This window comes from Rattus norvegicus, chromosome 14, assembly GCF_021556685.1.
Source record: "Rattus norvegicus strain SHRSP/BbbUtx chromosome 14, alternate assembly SHRSP_T2T, whole genome shotgun sequence".
Lineage (NCBI taxonomy): Eukaryota > Metazoa > Chordata > Mammalia > Rodentia > Muridae > Rattus > Rattus norvegicus.
This window is the reverse complement of record NC_141547.1, coordinates 16983504-16999466: the sequence shown is the minus strand read 5'-3', so window position 1 is coordinate 16999466 and position 15963 is coordinate 16983504. Positions and strand designations below refer to the sequence as shown.

Genomic DNA, 15963 nt, shown 5'->3' with positions numbered 1-15963 from the left:
TCTCAGAGCCTACCCATTGTAACCTTGCAAAAAAGCTCACTTCCTCATCATAATAGCCTTTCCCAGATGGCTTCTGACTGTTGTGATTTGCCCTTAAGTTACTGTATTTTGATGCTAATTCCACTGTCAAGGACTCAGAACTCAGGTAACTTCACCAGAACCACCTCTCCATTGAATTTGTAAAGTACTGGTGAGGGGCAGGTATAGGATAGAAGGAGGCCTGTCATTGGAGGAGAAGGAAGGATGGGCAGGAGAGAAGTTTGAAGGAAGAGGAGGAGACTAGTGGAGAGAGGAGAGACAGGAGAAGAGAGGGTGAGAAGCCAGGGCAGGTGATGTTAAGATTCTGCTCTGTGTATTTACAGGTTGTTGTCAATGTTCTTAAGGGATGGATGGTACCAGGCTTTGTATGTTTAAGTGGGCAATTATATCTTACCAATTGGGTCAAAGATTGTTGTGTTGTGTGTTCTTTTATGTGAGGGCTTGAGTGTAAGAAAGTGTGCGGCTAGGATGTGTTTCCGCCAAGATACCTAGCAGATATCTGGGCACTGCTGTGTGGACCAAGCGGGGTAAAAGACACTGATACTCTTTTTTATTTTTATATTTTTACAATAACATCTGACAAGGAATATGATCATTTAATGATTATAATTGGTAGATTATAATTTGGGGGGTTGGGGGAAACAGGGTCTCATTATGTAGCTCTGGCCAACTTGGAGCTCACTATGTAGACCAAACTGGAAGACTGGCCTGGACCTACAGAAACCTTGCAACCTCTGCCTGCTGAGAACCATATGCAAAATGCATTTCCTCCTCATATGTTCAGAAACAATTTACTGTAATGAAAGGAACAGTATTAAATTATTTTAAGCATGTTTCTGAGGTAAACATGTATCTTTCTCTTACTTAGATCACTTGCAGTCATAGTCAATGTTGAAATTTCTTCACCCTTCTCCTCTCCTTTTAGACAGAACTTGCATATCTGTGAGGGTGCAGCATTTAGAAAATTTCGTATTCATTCCATTAGTGGACTGTTTCTTCATTACACATATATATCTAAAGGTCCCTGGTTTGATCCTGGGTTTTAGCACCAAATGTTGTGTTTATAAAAAGATAAGGAGAGAGGGAATATGTTTTGTGGATGTATGGTGTGTGGTAAGGTGTAGGGTAAGGGGGTGCTTCTGTGTGTTCATGCTGAGGCAACCTTTCCTCCTGAGGGACAAGTCACAGGACAATATATTATAGCATAGAATTTATTTAGGGCATGGGGAGGGAAGCTGAGGAAGGTAGTTGAGGCAGAGAAAGGCAAAGAGAGAGAGAGAGAGAGAGAGAGAGAGAGAGAGAGAGAGAGAGAGAGAGCAGAAAGAAAGAGCAGAGAGAGAAAGAGAAAGTAAAGGAGTAGAGCTGGGGGAGGGGGCAATAGCCAGAGAAAGAGGGGGAGGAGTGAGGGGAGAAAGGGAAGAAGCAAAAGGACAGAGTGGGAACTGGAAGGCAAGAGAGCAAGAGAGACTGGAGGGGGAGAGTAGCCTCTTCTACAGTAAGTCAGGCACACCTGACTGTAGCCAGGCAACTGTGGGGCAGAGCTTGACAAAATGCCCACAGGTTGTGTCTTCCTTTCTGTTTATATTGAACCCGTACACTGTAGGCAACTAACAGCCCTTAGCTGCAGCCCCAATTTTTGCGATGTGTATTTAAGAAGAAATTGCACAGATTTGGTCAGCACTTGGACAGAGGGGAGAAGTGAGTGTACACTTTGAAGAGCTGTCAGTAAGCCCAACAGCTCTATTTGCTACTGCAACTAAAGAGAGCTTTTTGTCTAGCGACATTCAGAAACAGTGACTAGAAATGATTATTAAAACAAATATCTAAGTCCAGCATCCTTAAACCCTCAGCTGTTTCGAAGTTCAGTTCAAGACCTACACTGTTCAGTGTCCTCCTCGCTTCTCGCTATGGCTCTGAACAGCCACACTTACCAAGCAGCAGGGTGATCCCCTAGTCTAATTCTTCCGTCACGAAGAGCATTTTTCATTACTTAAGTTTATATTTACATTCTGTTTCTCTAATGGTTTAACTATTGCCCCTTAACAAATAAATGTCCTTAGACACTAGGACAGTATGAATGACTTGAAGTTCTAGTCTCTAGGCCCCAAACACTGCTCCATGCTTAAAACTCATTTGAGTCAATGAACAACGTAATTTTATATAAATGTGAGTATAAACTGACTACGTGACCTCCCCAACATATGGTTGAAGGGAAGATTTTCATTGTAGATATGAAGGGAGAGTAGAGCCAGAAGCAGCTGAAAGAGTACACAGCAGATAGAGAAAGCAGTAGACAGAACATTCCTGGTAGTCTGAGATGGGTAGGGGTAGAACGAGAGATGAAGACAAAGAGAGATTGCAGGCAAAGGAGACGAGACAGGGCAAGAGAGAGGACTAAGGGGAGAAGACAAGAGAGACAGCATCGCTGAAATATCAGGGTTGTCGGAAGTGTAGGAAGCAGGGATGGTGTGTGTGTGTGTGTGTGTGTGTGTGTGTGTGCGTGCGTGCGTGCGTGCGTGTGTGTGTGTGTGTGTGTGTGTGTGTGTGTGAGACTTCTGAAGGGAGAAGTTTAGGGTAAGGGTTGCACAGTCAGAGCTCAGAGGAGCCTGGATGCCAACTTGGACTTTGAAAAGTGCAACAGGCACTTGTGATGCTGAGGGAGCTCTTTGGTATGCTAATAGCCACCACTGAAGGCCCTTTGTCCCTTCTGACAGCGATTAGGGAACTGGCTTCCTTGGTGGAGGGGAACTGCGTTTATAGATTCCTGAGAAACACTGGCCAACCCTCAGAATTTGGACCCGATAGGTATTTGTATATTCTAACTTTTGTTGTCATTGTTGTTTCTGTTTTATCAAATTACCCGTTTCACTTTCTAGTCTCTGATTTTTCAAAGGCACGATATAACACCGTAAAGAGAGTAACACAGGAAAGAGAGTTTAACTCTTCTCACTATGTTAAGATGCTCAACTACAAAGTTCAGGCAAGGAGTCCTTTACTTCAAGGAAACAGAAATGACATATTCTTTGGCCTGAATACATTTCAGGGCCAAAAGTGAAAAGTTAAAGAAGATCTCGATGGAGCTAAGGAATTTATTATATGAAAGGTTAATTATGTTGGAGAATTGTGGTCATCTCTTCTGCTGACAGAATAATACTGAATCCTATCCGTACAAACTCAGCATCAACTCTATGGACAAGGACACCGTATTTTTTGCTTTTATATGGCATCATGCAGCAGAATAAAGAGAACTTCTCTCATCCGTCTGCAATGGAATTCAGATAGTAAACGCTAATGGGAGTGGGAAGTGGTTAGTCAGGAGCATCTGTCACCTCCCCCCCCCACCAACCCCCCCTCCCCCCCACTGTCCTTAAACATCCTGTAACTTGAGGGAAACTGCGGGAAACTGCGAGAAAGCTATTTCACTCTAATTTGTTGGCATCAGTCCTGATTTTCTCCGCCTACCTTGTAGCATGTAGAGTCCTACATTTACGTAGGGTTGGTTCCCCACACATGCTTATATTCCAGAATGTATGACACATCACGGGCGCTGTGCGTGATGCTGGTATGACACCACGGGATGCTCTCTGATGCATCATAAAATGCCCCAAAAGTATACAAGGGAAGTAGGGTAAAGGTCACAGACCGACAATTCTGGAGGTGGTTAGTTTGCATGACACAGCCCTGTTTATCCTACTTGCTTGTGTATCTTCTGCCATGTATCTATTTAACAAAAGCCAGATGTTTTATTCCTGTTTTCAGAGGAGGAATTTGGGTCTTAAAATCCTATCTAATTTAACATGCAGTAGAATTTATGTATGAAAACTTAGACTCATTCCAAGAACCAAACTATTCTGTCCTGTGACTAGGTTATATAGCAGACATGTAAATGATCCCTTCCCGCATTTCAAATCAGAAATGACAAAGCAATTCTCATGGAAACAGCCAACTTTTACTTCAGTCAGAGAGCCAGTTGGTTCTGAGGATGGGTATCCAAACCCTGTATAGATCCCAAGAGTAAGTAAGGGGCTGGAGAGATGGTTCAGTGCCTAAGAGCACTGTCTGTTCTTGCAGAAGACCCGTGTTCAACTCCCTCCACCCACGTGCAGCTCACAACTCTCTGTATTCCCAGTTCCAGGGGATTCAGTGCTCTCTTTCAACCTCTGTGGACACTAGGCACAAGGCACATATGTGGTGCACAAATAGACATGCAGACAAAACACCCCTTCACAGAAAATAAAGTAATAATCCATTCAAGATAAAGGACACTTAAGAAAATAGGAAATAAAGATCTGGCTGCATTCTAAGCACAGTCAAGTTATTTATTGTGCCTTGTAAATGAACGCGATATTCATTGGCTAATTGAGAAGTTAAAATTTTGGTTAAAAAGAGTATAAGAACCACGAGGAGAATGGAACATAATAGGACAGAACAGAGCTAGGACAACGATAACAAAAATGAAACCCATGAGACTAGGAATGTATGTAGTAGCCCTATAAGCAGACGGTCTGAGCTCTGTAGGCCTGACTACGAGTGGGAGAGGAAGAGGAAAGAGGAGGAGGAGGGGAAGGAGGCGGGGGGGGGGAGAAGGAAAAGGAGGGGAGGAGGAAGAGGAAGAAGAGGAAAGGGGAGAGGGAGAAGAGGGGGAGGAGGAGGAAGAGGAGGGGGAGGAGGGGGAGGAGGAGGAGGGGGAGGAGGAGGGGGAGGACGACTGAACAGATAGGGTCCCATTCCACCCAAGAATGGATGGGGGAGCATATTTGTTTTCATGCCTATTCCTGGCCACCCTAAATTGCATCTTCTTTCTACCCAAACTTCCTGCTCAGAAGGCCTCCCTGAGCCCCACTCCTCCCCCGCCCCCAGCTGTCTGTAATACCTACAGGCCAAATTAAACTGTAGCCTCCTTTCCCAGGGCACTATGAATCAATCCCTCTTATCTGATTTAGTAGAATTACTTAATCATATGTGGCCCTCATTATTGGGCTCTTAACAAACAAAGAGCTGCTCACTACATCTCGGTCTGGGTGATTCCCCCACAAAAGTAAAATGCAGTTTACATAAAATACCCCTTCATCAAACACTGAATAGAAGTGAAGGCATCGTCCAGAAATTTTGTGTGTTTCTGCCCCAAAGCCTGTGTTTTTGTTTCAAGAGTTTAAAACGTTTCTCAGAATTAGGACTAACACACGGAGACCAATATTCCTGAAAAGCCTGGCTGGGGGGGGGGGCAATCAGGTTGGGGGTGGGGGTGGTAGGGTGGGTGATATCATGTGTATCTCCAGATCAGGAAAAGAGTTTAGTGACAGTGTACCTTGTTTTCATTAAGCCAAGGGAAATCCATTTCTGAGCTGCTAGGGCATGAAAGTTTGATGAACTAACTGCCCTCTCTTCCGTTGTATCCTAGTTAAATAAGCTCCTGACACACACACACACTCTATCCCATAGCCGTGGGTTGATTTTTGGTTTTTCTTTTCTTTTCTTTTCCTTCCCTTCCCCTCCCTTCTCTTCCCTCCCTTCCCTTCCCTTCCCTTTCTTTTTCTCCCTCCCTCCCTCCCTCCCTTCTTTCTCTCTCTCTCTCTCTCTCTCTCTCTCTTTCTTTCTTTCTTTCTTTCTTTCTTTCTTTCTTTCTTTCTTTCTTTCTTTCTTTCTTTCTTTCTTTCTTTCTTTCTTTCTTTCTGCCAGTCTTTCTGCTAGCCCAAATGGTCCTCAAACTTGCTCCTTACTCTGGAAGTCAAGATCCTCTAGCCAGAGTACTGGAGTCACTGATGTGTCCTCATTAGGGCTCCCTCTTAGGCTGGAAACCCGGCCTCGCTGGATTCTTCTAATTTGAACAGCAGACGCCCCGCCCACCTAAATTATCTTGACCCTTTGCCTTTCTATGAAACTTTCTTCTGCCCAGCAACCCTCTTCATAAAGGTCAGTTTAGCCCTCTATCTCTATCAGAGCAGAGGCCAGAGGCAGATTTCAGAGACAAATTAATTTGAATAAAATCTACACGGCATGCGAGTTTGTCTCCTGTGTTAATTCATTCTTTCTGTCTTTCACACCTGTCTTTTATTGGCTTGTAAACTGGGGAGGGGCGGGGGGGGGCGGAGCATACTTACCCCCAGCAGTGTATTATTGGTCTCCAGTGTATTATTGGGAGAAGCCCAGGTTGACTTCTCCCTGAAAACTGTCCTTCAGTCTCCTAAGTGCCACTGTCCAGCCATGTCCAGGTAAAATCTCAAGTGTTTAATTCGACACTAGTAAAAAGAGCAGCCAAGACTGCAGAGAGGAAGACCCCAGGGAGGGTGTCTGATTGATAACGGGGTCAGTAGGAGTCCTTTAGCGTCCAGGTGGGGAAAAACCGGGTCAGGGACTTGAAAAGGGGGTTTGATTGATATCCACACCGTTTGAAGTCCTTTAGAGCCCAGGTGGGAAAAGGACCCCAGACTGCCCACAAACCCAAACAGCTTCTCTTGTGGAGTCGCTGTCTCTTCCCAGTTAAGTAGCTTCCTTTATCCTCCTCAAGTCTTCTGGCTACATCACTTAGCCACAGTTGTTCTTAAAGCTCTACGTCCTAACATGGAACTTTGGTACTTCATCTCCCGGATATATATATATATATATATATATATATATATATATATATATATATATATATATATATATATATATATATATATATTGAACACTCCAACTTAGAACACAACACGAGTGGGAAACTTTCCCTCCGCGTTAACAGGTAACAGGGCTCGATCCCCACTTCCTCCCGGATCAGCTGAGTTTTGGGGTAATAACCTCCCGCCTCCACCCAGGAGAGGCGTGACGTCACGGGCGGTGGTTCCCGCGGGTCTATAAAGTGCTCACCGCACCCTCCGCCAAGTTCGCTCTGCTCCTTCCTGACTCGCGGCCGCTGCCCTGTCATTTTGAGCCGAGCCCTAGGCGCTGGCAGCTCCAGCCTCCTGGAGCCCGGCGGGGCTGGGCTTCCCCGCGCCGGTGCTCGCCCGTTGCTTCGCGGTTCCGCTGTTCCGGCCGCCGGGAGCCGCTGTCGTGTTGCCGCAGAGACCCCGACGCCGCCGGGCCGCGGAACCAATGAGAACTCCGTCGCTTTCGCTGGCGCTCTCAGTGCTGTCGCTGCTGGTCTTAGGCTCAGGTGAGCACCCCGTGCCTGCAGCAGCCTCCAGGGTTGTCGCTCCTTGAATGCTGCTGCCTCTTGATGCCCCCAAATTTATCTGACCGGGGAACGGATTCCCTTAGCTCGCACCCCTGAAACCGCTCACGCTAGAAGGGCAGACCCGAGTGAGTCTCTAGCATGACCCAAGGACCAGCTGATGGAGACCTAAGAGGTCATTTTGGTCCTCCCTTTCCCTTGATAACTGAGGAAACCCAGGTCCAGGCAGGTGAAGTAATTTCCACAAAGGTAGTTAATCCTGGAGGATTTGAAGGAGGGTTCTTTGCCTTCTGTTTCCATTCCTCCGCCTAGTGATTTTATTTTTACCTTCCTAAAGCACCGCTGGCAACGCTGTTTTGATATTAAAAACAAAAATCAAAATGAAATCAAGGGCTGGAACTCAGGACTCCCCAAAGGGTTTGCGGGGTGCTGAACTTTTTCTCTATGTGGTAATAATAATAATAATGTCTTTACACTGAAAACCCTGTCACTGTTGGCACTGCTTTTCGCATCTCAGGCACAGATTCCACTGCTGTAAACAAGCGTTAAAATGTATCAGTACCCGCTACAACCAGGCAGGAAAGCTTTGGAACAATCGCACCCAAGTTAGACCTGAAGGGAGAGGTACTTACTGGTAGGACTTATTAAATTGTGGACATTATGTAGGCTAACTGTGGAAAAGAAAACCCAGATAAAAGAAACTCTGTAATTGGGCAGCTGAGTTTGCTTCTTGGCTGACTGTGAAGTTGCTTTTACGAGTGACTCAGTCGAGGGAAAACAAAACAAAACAAAACAAAACAAAAAACCAAACACCCAATAGCACACAGGCAGTAGCTGCTTTAATATGAGGAGACACACGTCTACACAGCAGGGGTCCCTTAGTGAGCCAAAAGCACCAGACTCATCTTCTTCTCTCCGCCCCTGCAGGCCATTATGCAGCTGGGTTGGAACTCAATGGCACCAGCTCTGGGAAAGGAGAACCGTCCTCTGGGGACCACAGTGCTGGTGGACTTGTGGTTTCTGAGGTCTCTACCATAAGCGAAATGCCTTCTGGCAGTGAACTCTCCACAGGGGACTATGACTACTCGGAGGAGTATGATAACGAACCACAAATATCCGGCTATATTGTGGACGACTCAGTCAGAGGTGAGTGGAGGACACTAGGAAAGTGTTGTCTGGGAGATGTGGTTTTTACCTCAGCAAAGTGGCTTCAGAAGGAAGGCGGCTAGGCTTTCCTAAGGGATTTGAAGGCGTGGCTGCTGCACATCCTCTGAAGAGCTATGTGGAGGTTGCACCCTGTAGGTCCAAGACATTCATGAAGATCTCCTGTTGCATGCTTGATGTTTGCAACTCTGGGAAGTAAGCAGAACGGTGCTCATTTTACACACTAACTGAAGCTCAGGGAGGTTGTGCGCTCCCCGGGAGCAAGCAGCTGAGTCAGAATCAGAACCCCAGTCTGCTTGATTCCGGGGACTAGCATCTTTCCCAGTATGCCACATGACCTCCATTCCAGTATGCCACATGACCTCCATTCTGGAAGCATCGGCAGTCATTGACCATTCCTGAGGCCCTTGTGCCTCAGCAGGTGCGTCCCCTCCTCCACACTGCCTGTCTTCAAATAACTGCACAACTAACTAACTAACTAACTAACTAACTAACTAACTAACTAACTAATAACTGCATAACTAACACAAATAAGGGAACAGAAAGAATAAGGACGGAACTCTAGGGATGTTAAAGATGTATGTGTGTATTGTATTTTTAGCTAAACTACTGATCCTGTTTTCTTTTTCCTTTTGCTCTTATTAGACAGATTTTATTTTTTTAAAAGAAAAAATAACCTTTCTTTCAAATGAGAGGGATAGACTCACTATCCTCGTTTTACTTTGCCGTTTGGGGCGGAGAAGAGGCCATTGATAAGTCAGATCTAAGCATCTACCTTGGAGGCAGGGCAAGGTGATTTCAGAGTTCCTTAAGGTCCCTAAAACTTTCCTAGCAGCTTTCCTGACTCCTCCTCCTCCTCCTCCTCCACCGGAGTTTCCCAGAGCTGAGGAGGAATGAGGGACAAGGACTGAAACAGGGTAACTCGGGGGAGGGGTACACTTCAGTGAGCAGTCTATGCCAGTGCCGGGCTCCTCAATTATCTTGTTCATTTTTGCTTAGTTTTTGTTTTTAATGTTTCAATATTTGTAATAGGACAGGGGAATAGGTCGGACCAGGAGGGCATCCACCAGCTTGTTAAAGACGTGTTACATTATTAACAGTTCTGGAGGCCAACTTCTGGAGCAGGCAGGCGGCTGCTACTGAGAATTGCAGTGAAGTGTGTACAGCCGAGACTGTTGGTTGCTCTCCTTTAAAAGGCTGTTTGCTTGAATACCCAGGGGTGTGTTGTCTGCTGCAACCCTTCAGCACAGTGACTATTATTTGGCTTGGACTTCTAATCTACCTGATAAAGTGTAGCGATAATGCGTTTAAGACAATTCTCCCAGAGGGCTTCCTCTCACTTGCACTTTATAATGATCAAAAGAAAGTTTCTGTATAAACAACGCATGGCTACCTATTTAACATTCCTTCTAATTTAACTTTTGTTAATTCACTTAAAGTAAACCCCTAGAACATTCCTAATATTTATCATTTTCTTAAGACAGGGAGGCTCTGTCTTCGACACCCCCATGAGCCTTCCATTAGTATGTCTCTCCTGTTCTGTGTGACTTGATGGGTGCTTGTAAAATCTTTGGGACTAGTGGTGTTTTCTCTTCCTGCTGTTCTCTGTTTGCTAAATACTTCGTCACACACTCCTAGTCCAGGATCAGCACAACAAAATGCACCTTCCCCTGCCCCTTTTTCGTGTAATTAGCCACTCCTTTCATAGTCCAAAGACTCCAGATCTGATAAATTGAGGTGACAATCCATCTGAGGCATCAGGACCAAAATTTCTACGCCATTTTAAATAGATCGAACATGACACTGAGCCCACCCCCAGAGGTATCTGTTGTTATTATTATTTTTTATAATAAATATTTTCCAGCTTACTCCACCCTCATGCAGTGCCCGCTAACTCCCAACCTAAGACAGTGAGCCTGAAACCTGTGTAGGCGAGGAAAATCAGATTTGCCTCACACCACATCTCAACGGCATTGTCCTTCTTCGAGGGACAATCATGGAATGGAAAAACACACAAACAAAACAGGCTTAAACGTGTCAGCACTGTGGGTTCCAGCCGCTTCTCCTAGGGTGTGTTTTCATCTGCATCTAACTGTATTGACCTCTATATCATGTGAGATACAGAACATCTAACACGGGCTTACATAGGTAAAAGATCTCAAGTGGCCTGCAACATAGATTACTACGTACTGCCTGACAGAGACACTCCTTGCAGGTTTATCGTGTGTGTGTGTGTGTGTGTGTGTGTGTGTGTGTTGCTTTAAATAACGAGGCCAGAGTAGTTCTTGGTGCTGTGATTTCTATGTCTCGGGTATCCCAAATCATTTAGAAGATGAGAGGAGAATCTTGACAGTAACCGCGTCCTTAACTTGTCGAACTTCTTTTTTTCCTCCAGTTGAACAGGTGATTAAGCCTAAGGAAAACAAGACAGAAGGAGAAAAGTCTTCAGAAAAACCCAAAAGAAAGAAAAAGGGAGGCAAAGGCGGAAAAGGCAGAAGAAACAGGAAGAAGAAAAAGAATCCGTGTGCCGCCAAGTTTCAGAACTTCTGCATTCATGGTGAATGCAGATACATCGAGAACCTGGAGGTGGTGACCTGCCAGTAAGTTTATTTCCTACACCATACCCAAAAGACCCATCTGTAGAAAACAAGTGACTTTTCTGGCGTGTAAACCCAGGGCTCCATGAGCCAACATTATGTTTGTACAGCCAATTAAAATGTAAACACTTAAATCTGGAAAAAAAGATTCTTATCTTGAACGCTGTCACAAATAGTGTAAACAGGCGATAGCTTTTTTGACTACTGGCACAAAAATCATTTTATTATATATAATATACGTATGTACAGATACATACATGTACCTGTATGTATATTTTAAGTCTCAGAAAAAAGCCCTTAAAGTATTTATCACACAACTTTTTTTTGTTGTTCTAATGTCCCTAAACCCACTAAAATGAAACTAAGTGACGGGGGGATGTGTTAACCAAGACACTGGCATCGAAGTCATCAGTTGGTCCTAAAAGAACAAGAAGAATGAGTCACGGTGTCTTCTGGGAATACACTCCCAAACCAATCGCAACTTGTTCTTAAAGACCTTTAGCTAGAATGCATTCCATGCCTCATGACATCACAGAATGGACCACGGCATGGCCTTCCTATGCTAAATTAGGTAGTAAGTTTGATACACAGAGAACCGTTTCAACAATTGTATTTCTGAAATGTGATTGTTACAGTTGTCATCAGGATTACTTTGGCGAACGGTGTGGAGAAAAAACCATGAAGACTCAGAAGAAGGATGACAGCGACCTATCCAAGATCGCGTTAGCAGCCATAATTGTCTTTGTCTCCGCCGTAAGCGTCGCAGCTATTGGCATCATTACCGCCGTCCTGTAAGTACAGCACAACCTAAGATCTGAACCCTTCCCAGTATTCCTATCAGTCTCTACTGTATAATTCACATGAGTTATTTTGTGTCATGTGACCCATGAGCCGAATAGAATCAAAATCTGCATTATTATTGTTGAAATGATATATACAGCCATCTTTCAGAATTAGAATGCTTTTAGCTTAAAAATTGATAGTTCGATCACCTATTATATTTTTGGGTGGTGGTTATTTCGGACACACAGAAAGCCCTAGTGTCATCTGGGAATATTTTAAAATGGAAACATAAAGCTTCTGAGAAGCTAACTAGGGTCACATTAAACCTCACGGTATCAAATATACTTCTTCAGCATAAAAGAAAAGCAAATCCCAAAGGTTTCCAAGTCAGTAGCCGAGGAAAGACTTGTGTCTTCTCCCGGTACATGGACAAATTCTGGCTTGTAATTCCGTGGCATGAAACTCACCAGCTTACCGTTTGGACCTATTTTTGTCCTTCTCGGGTCGAATAGTGTGGGAATGCACTGAGAAACAGAGCGAGACATTTCCTCTCAATGGCATGGCGTAGGCAGCAATGACAAACTCTGTTACTGTGGTCCTCCCACAGCATCTTCCCTGGGTAACAGCAGATCTCACACCTCGCTTCGGGACCGAAGAATGCCCACACTACACTGCTCTAGGTCACAGGCACTGATGGCTACATGAGGCTGGCATTGTCTGTCAGACAAAAGCCATTGGATAGGGGAAGCTGGAGGAGGGCCCACATGGCTCTAGGATGACTCACTGCTACTAGGGTTTGGCAGAAGCAGTGCATTCATTATTCTAATTTTAGGTCTTGGTAAATTACTTTAACAACTGGATTGTGTACACAATTCATCAGTGCCGTCCTTCAGGACGCGGGAGTTATCTCCTGTTGTTGTTTATTGTTACCTTGAATTCCAATCAGAGGGTGACAAAATGACACATAGAAGCTGTTCTGTTATGCACATGAAGTTAGACGTGCAGTTTAAATTTGCTTTGCACACCTGGAATCTCTTCTAGCGCCTCAAGCCAGCTATGCAGATGTACTTAGGAAAGGCAAAAGCCTCTATCAACTATTCTTATTTGACACAGAAAATGTGAGCTAAAGATGTTTTCCAGTGGAGGAGCTTGCTGTTTATTCAGCTTTCAATGCTCTAGTTCTCGGGGAGGATGTGGGATGACCATTGTTTTATGTAGGCATTCCGGTTTCTTTGTGGTGGTGCTGGGAATTGAACTCACAACTTCACACCTGTCTGTCAAGTACTCATTGGCTGAGTTACATCTTTAGCCGGTTTAACTTTTTGGGAGAGGATCCAAATTTCCCAAGCTCTCCCTTGCTGTCTTGGCCTCTTGACTAGCTGGGATTGGAGGCCTATGCTCCTAGGCCCAGCTCAATTCTCTCACTTTTGAGAAGTAATGTTTCCCCTGTTTTCTCTCAAATTCTTATTATATTAAAATATAACCAACACTAACCTTACCCCACAATTACTGAGTGCATTTTTTCATAATAGAAGTGGATATTATTCTTTAAAGTTGACAAAGTTCTTTGGGATTTAATGGTGATTGTAATGGAGTCATAAATAAAATTAGAAGGAAACCTTTAGATTTGAAAATGCACAAAACACAAGTTGTTTTATAAACGGTTTTTAAACCCTCTAATAATTTAAAATCACTTAGTAGAAATTTAAATTCATTCATGTAAGTTCACTTGTGTATGAGGGGGTCCTTCTACCACACACTGCTACTTCTTATGCTCAGTTCTTGAGGAACAACCACAAAAGACGTTCCAGTTCCACACTGTGTGAACATTTCATTTCTAATATGTACTTACATTTTTCAGTGTTTAGAGGTGTGTTGATACAGTGGCAGCATCAGTGTCCTCCTGTAAAAGAATATTGGCAAGAGTTTGTGGTTAGGCTTAAGTTTTGGGTTAGTGTAACAAACCGACATACAGAGTTTGTTATAAGAAGTCGCAGGGGCAAAGTCCCCATGGTCATGAAAATCCCCATTGCACAGGCGTGTAGGCCTTGCTAACAGTGGAATTCTGTGTTCTGCAAAGGCTTCGGAAACGATTCTTCAGGGAATATGAAGAAGCAGAAGAAAGAAGGAGGCTGCGGCAAGAAAACGGGACTGCACATGCCATAGCCTAGCTGATGGCAATTCAGGTTTGGCCTTTAAACTTCATCTCCCAGTTAGATACTATAATTTTGAAAACGAAAACAAAGCTCAAGGCAAAAGGAAGAATCCATTCTTAGTTTCGAGTGCACATGGATGGCTGTTTTAGGGAAATGTTATTCTTTGGGTAAGGTTTTTTTTTTTTTTTTTTTTATTAACTTGAGTATTTCTTATATACATTTCGAGTGTTATTCCCTTTCCCGGTTTCCGGGCAAACATCCCCCTCCCCCTTCCCCTTCCTTATGGGTGTTCCCCTCCCCATCCTCCCCCCATTGCCGCCCTCCCCCCATAGACTAGTTCACTGGGGGTTCAGTCTTAGCAGGACCCAGGGCTTCCCCTTCCACTGGTGCTCTTACTAGGATATTCATTGCTACCTATGAGGTCAGAGTCCAGGGTCAGTCCATGTATAGTCTTTAGGTAGTGGCTTAGTCCCTGGAAGCTCTGGTTGCTTGGCATTGTTGTTCATAAGGGGTTTGGGTAAGTTTGACACCAGTCTTACTGAAGAATAGATGTGGGGAGTTCTAGTCCTGTTCTCAAAGAACATAATTCTTAATGGATGGAGGAGACAATAAGGCATCAAAGTGTTTAGGAAGGTAAAATAGGAGCAATAAGAAAGGGACTGGTGGGCTGGGCGGAAAACATTTCCAAAGTGGTGAATCAGTGAGACACTCTTAGGACCTGGAAAGGTCACAGACCCCAAATCGCCTTCTGAGCTAGGAAGAACTTAGGAAACCAGGAAAGTGATTATGAAGAAAGATTGGCAATAGTGAGAGGTGAACAGGTCATTTCAGAAACAGAAATGGCCCGTTTCCAGTGACTGTTGGGTAAGATAAGGTAGTAATAATGACAGGGTAGAGGGCCAAAGTTAGCCTATTGCATGGAAACAAAATGGAAGCGAGACTAGAATTTAATAGTTCCTTTAAACGAAGGAGGGGGCACACATTTGAGAGTGGTTTGGTAAAAAGCTACAGTTGAATTTTTAAGTAGGAAATGCTAAGTTCTAGGTAAAAGGTCCAGAGTAACCAGGTAATGGAGACCCCCTCAAGGGGAAGAGGGCACCAGGGAGATGGATACAGTGGAAATCAGCCCAGTCGAAAAAGTTCATACCCTCAGACACTTAGGAAAGAGGTGTCCCTAAGTCACTGATTTTTCTGCCTTCATCATAGCTAAGAGTTACTTGAGATTGTTAAAGACGATATTCCTATACACACCCTGAGCATGCCAAATTGAAGCTTTATTTTTAATAAAAATTCCACATGGTTATAACTTATGAAACAGGCGACCACTCACACAAACTCTACACCCAGTATTCATTATACCTTTAAAAAGTCATTATCTTCCTGTGCTTAAGCTAAGACTCAGTGCATGGGTAAGGGTGAAATAGGGTATTAATATGCTGTGTTGGCATGTGCTGGCTGCCTATTAACTGGTAGCTACTATTATTATAGTCCTGCTACTAATTATCCTAAATTAACTGTATATCATAAATACTGAGACACTTAATCTTATATTTTAATTAGATCTAACTGTTTATTTGGTTAGAAATATAGATATATATTTATTTATATATTTATATAATATATATAAAAACTGCAGGTGTGGGCATTTGTAGTTTCCTAAATAGATGTATTATTTAAGAAGAAATGAAAAATGGAATCAACCCAAAGTGGCAATTTTCTGTGAGAATATTTAGCTTGTCTTCTAGGACATCCAGAGAAAAAAGAAGTTGACAGAAATTCCTGTTCTTGGAAATTTTCTTAAATCCACGTTAGACTCGAACTTACCTCAGACACTTTTTTTCTCCTCACAGGATAACAGTCGAGTCACTGCCAAGCCACACCCACACCGGAAGTGACGAATCGGTCCTTCTTTCAGCGAAGGCTCCAGAAGTTCAGTTGTCACTTTTTGTGATAGTCTTATTTCTGTACATAAAGAAATGTGTGAAGATAAAATATTTTTTCACGTTGTAAATAATTTATTTAATATTTAAGTGTTATTTATTTTATAGCTCATTAAATGTTTTTTAAACAAAGA

General features: G+C 43.7%; 1 protein-coding gene and 1 long non-coding RNA gene across 3 annotated transcripts in view; one reads left to right on the top strand and one right to left on the bottom strand.

The window, feature by feature from the left end:
- Positions 1-7018, bottom strand: part of LOC148001253 (uncharacterized) — a 27302-nt gene extending 20284 nt beyond the window's left edge. Inside the window, exon 1 of one of the 2 annotated variants that reach the window (XR_015636889.1) lies at positions 6886-7018. This is a non-coding gene — a long non-coding RNA (uncharacterized LOC148001253). Of the gene's footprint in view, positions 1-6140; positions 6544-6885 lie in introns of those variants that run through there. The other variant, XR_015636888.1, reaches the window with a different exon arrangement.
- On the top strand, positions 6933-15963 carry Areg (amphiregulin). The gene is given in 6 exon segments (NM_017123.2): positions 6933-7171; positions 8117-8335; positions 10749-10953; positions 11586-11741; positions 13814-13919; positions 15740-15963. Coding segments are annotated over 5 exon segments (732 nt in total). The 5' UTR covers positions 6933-7110; the 3' UTR covers positions 13905-13919; positions 15740-15963.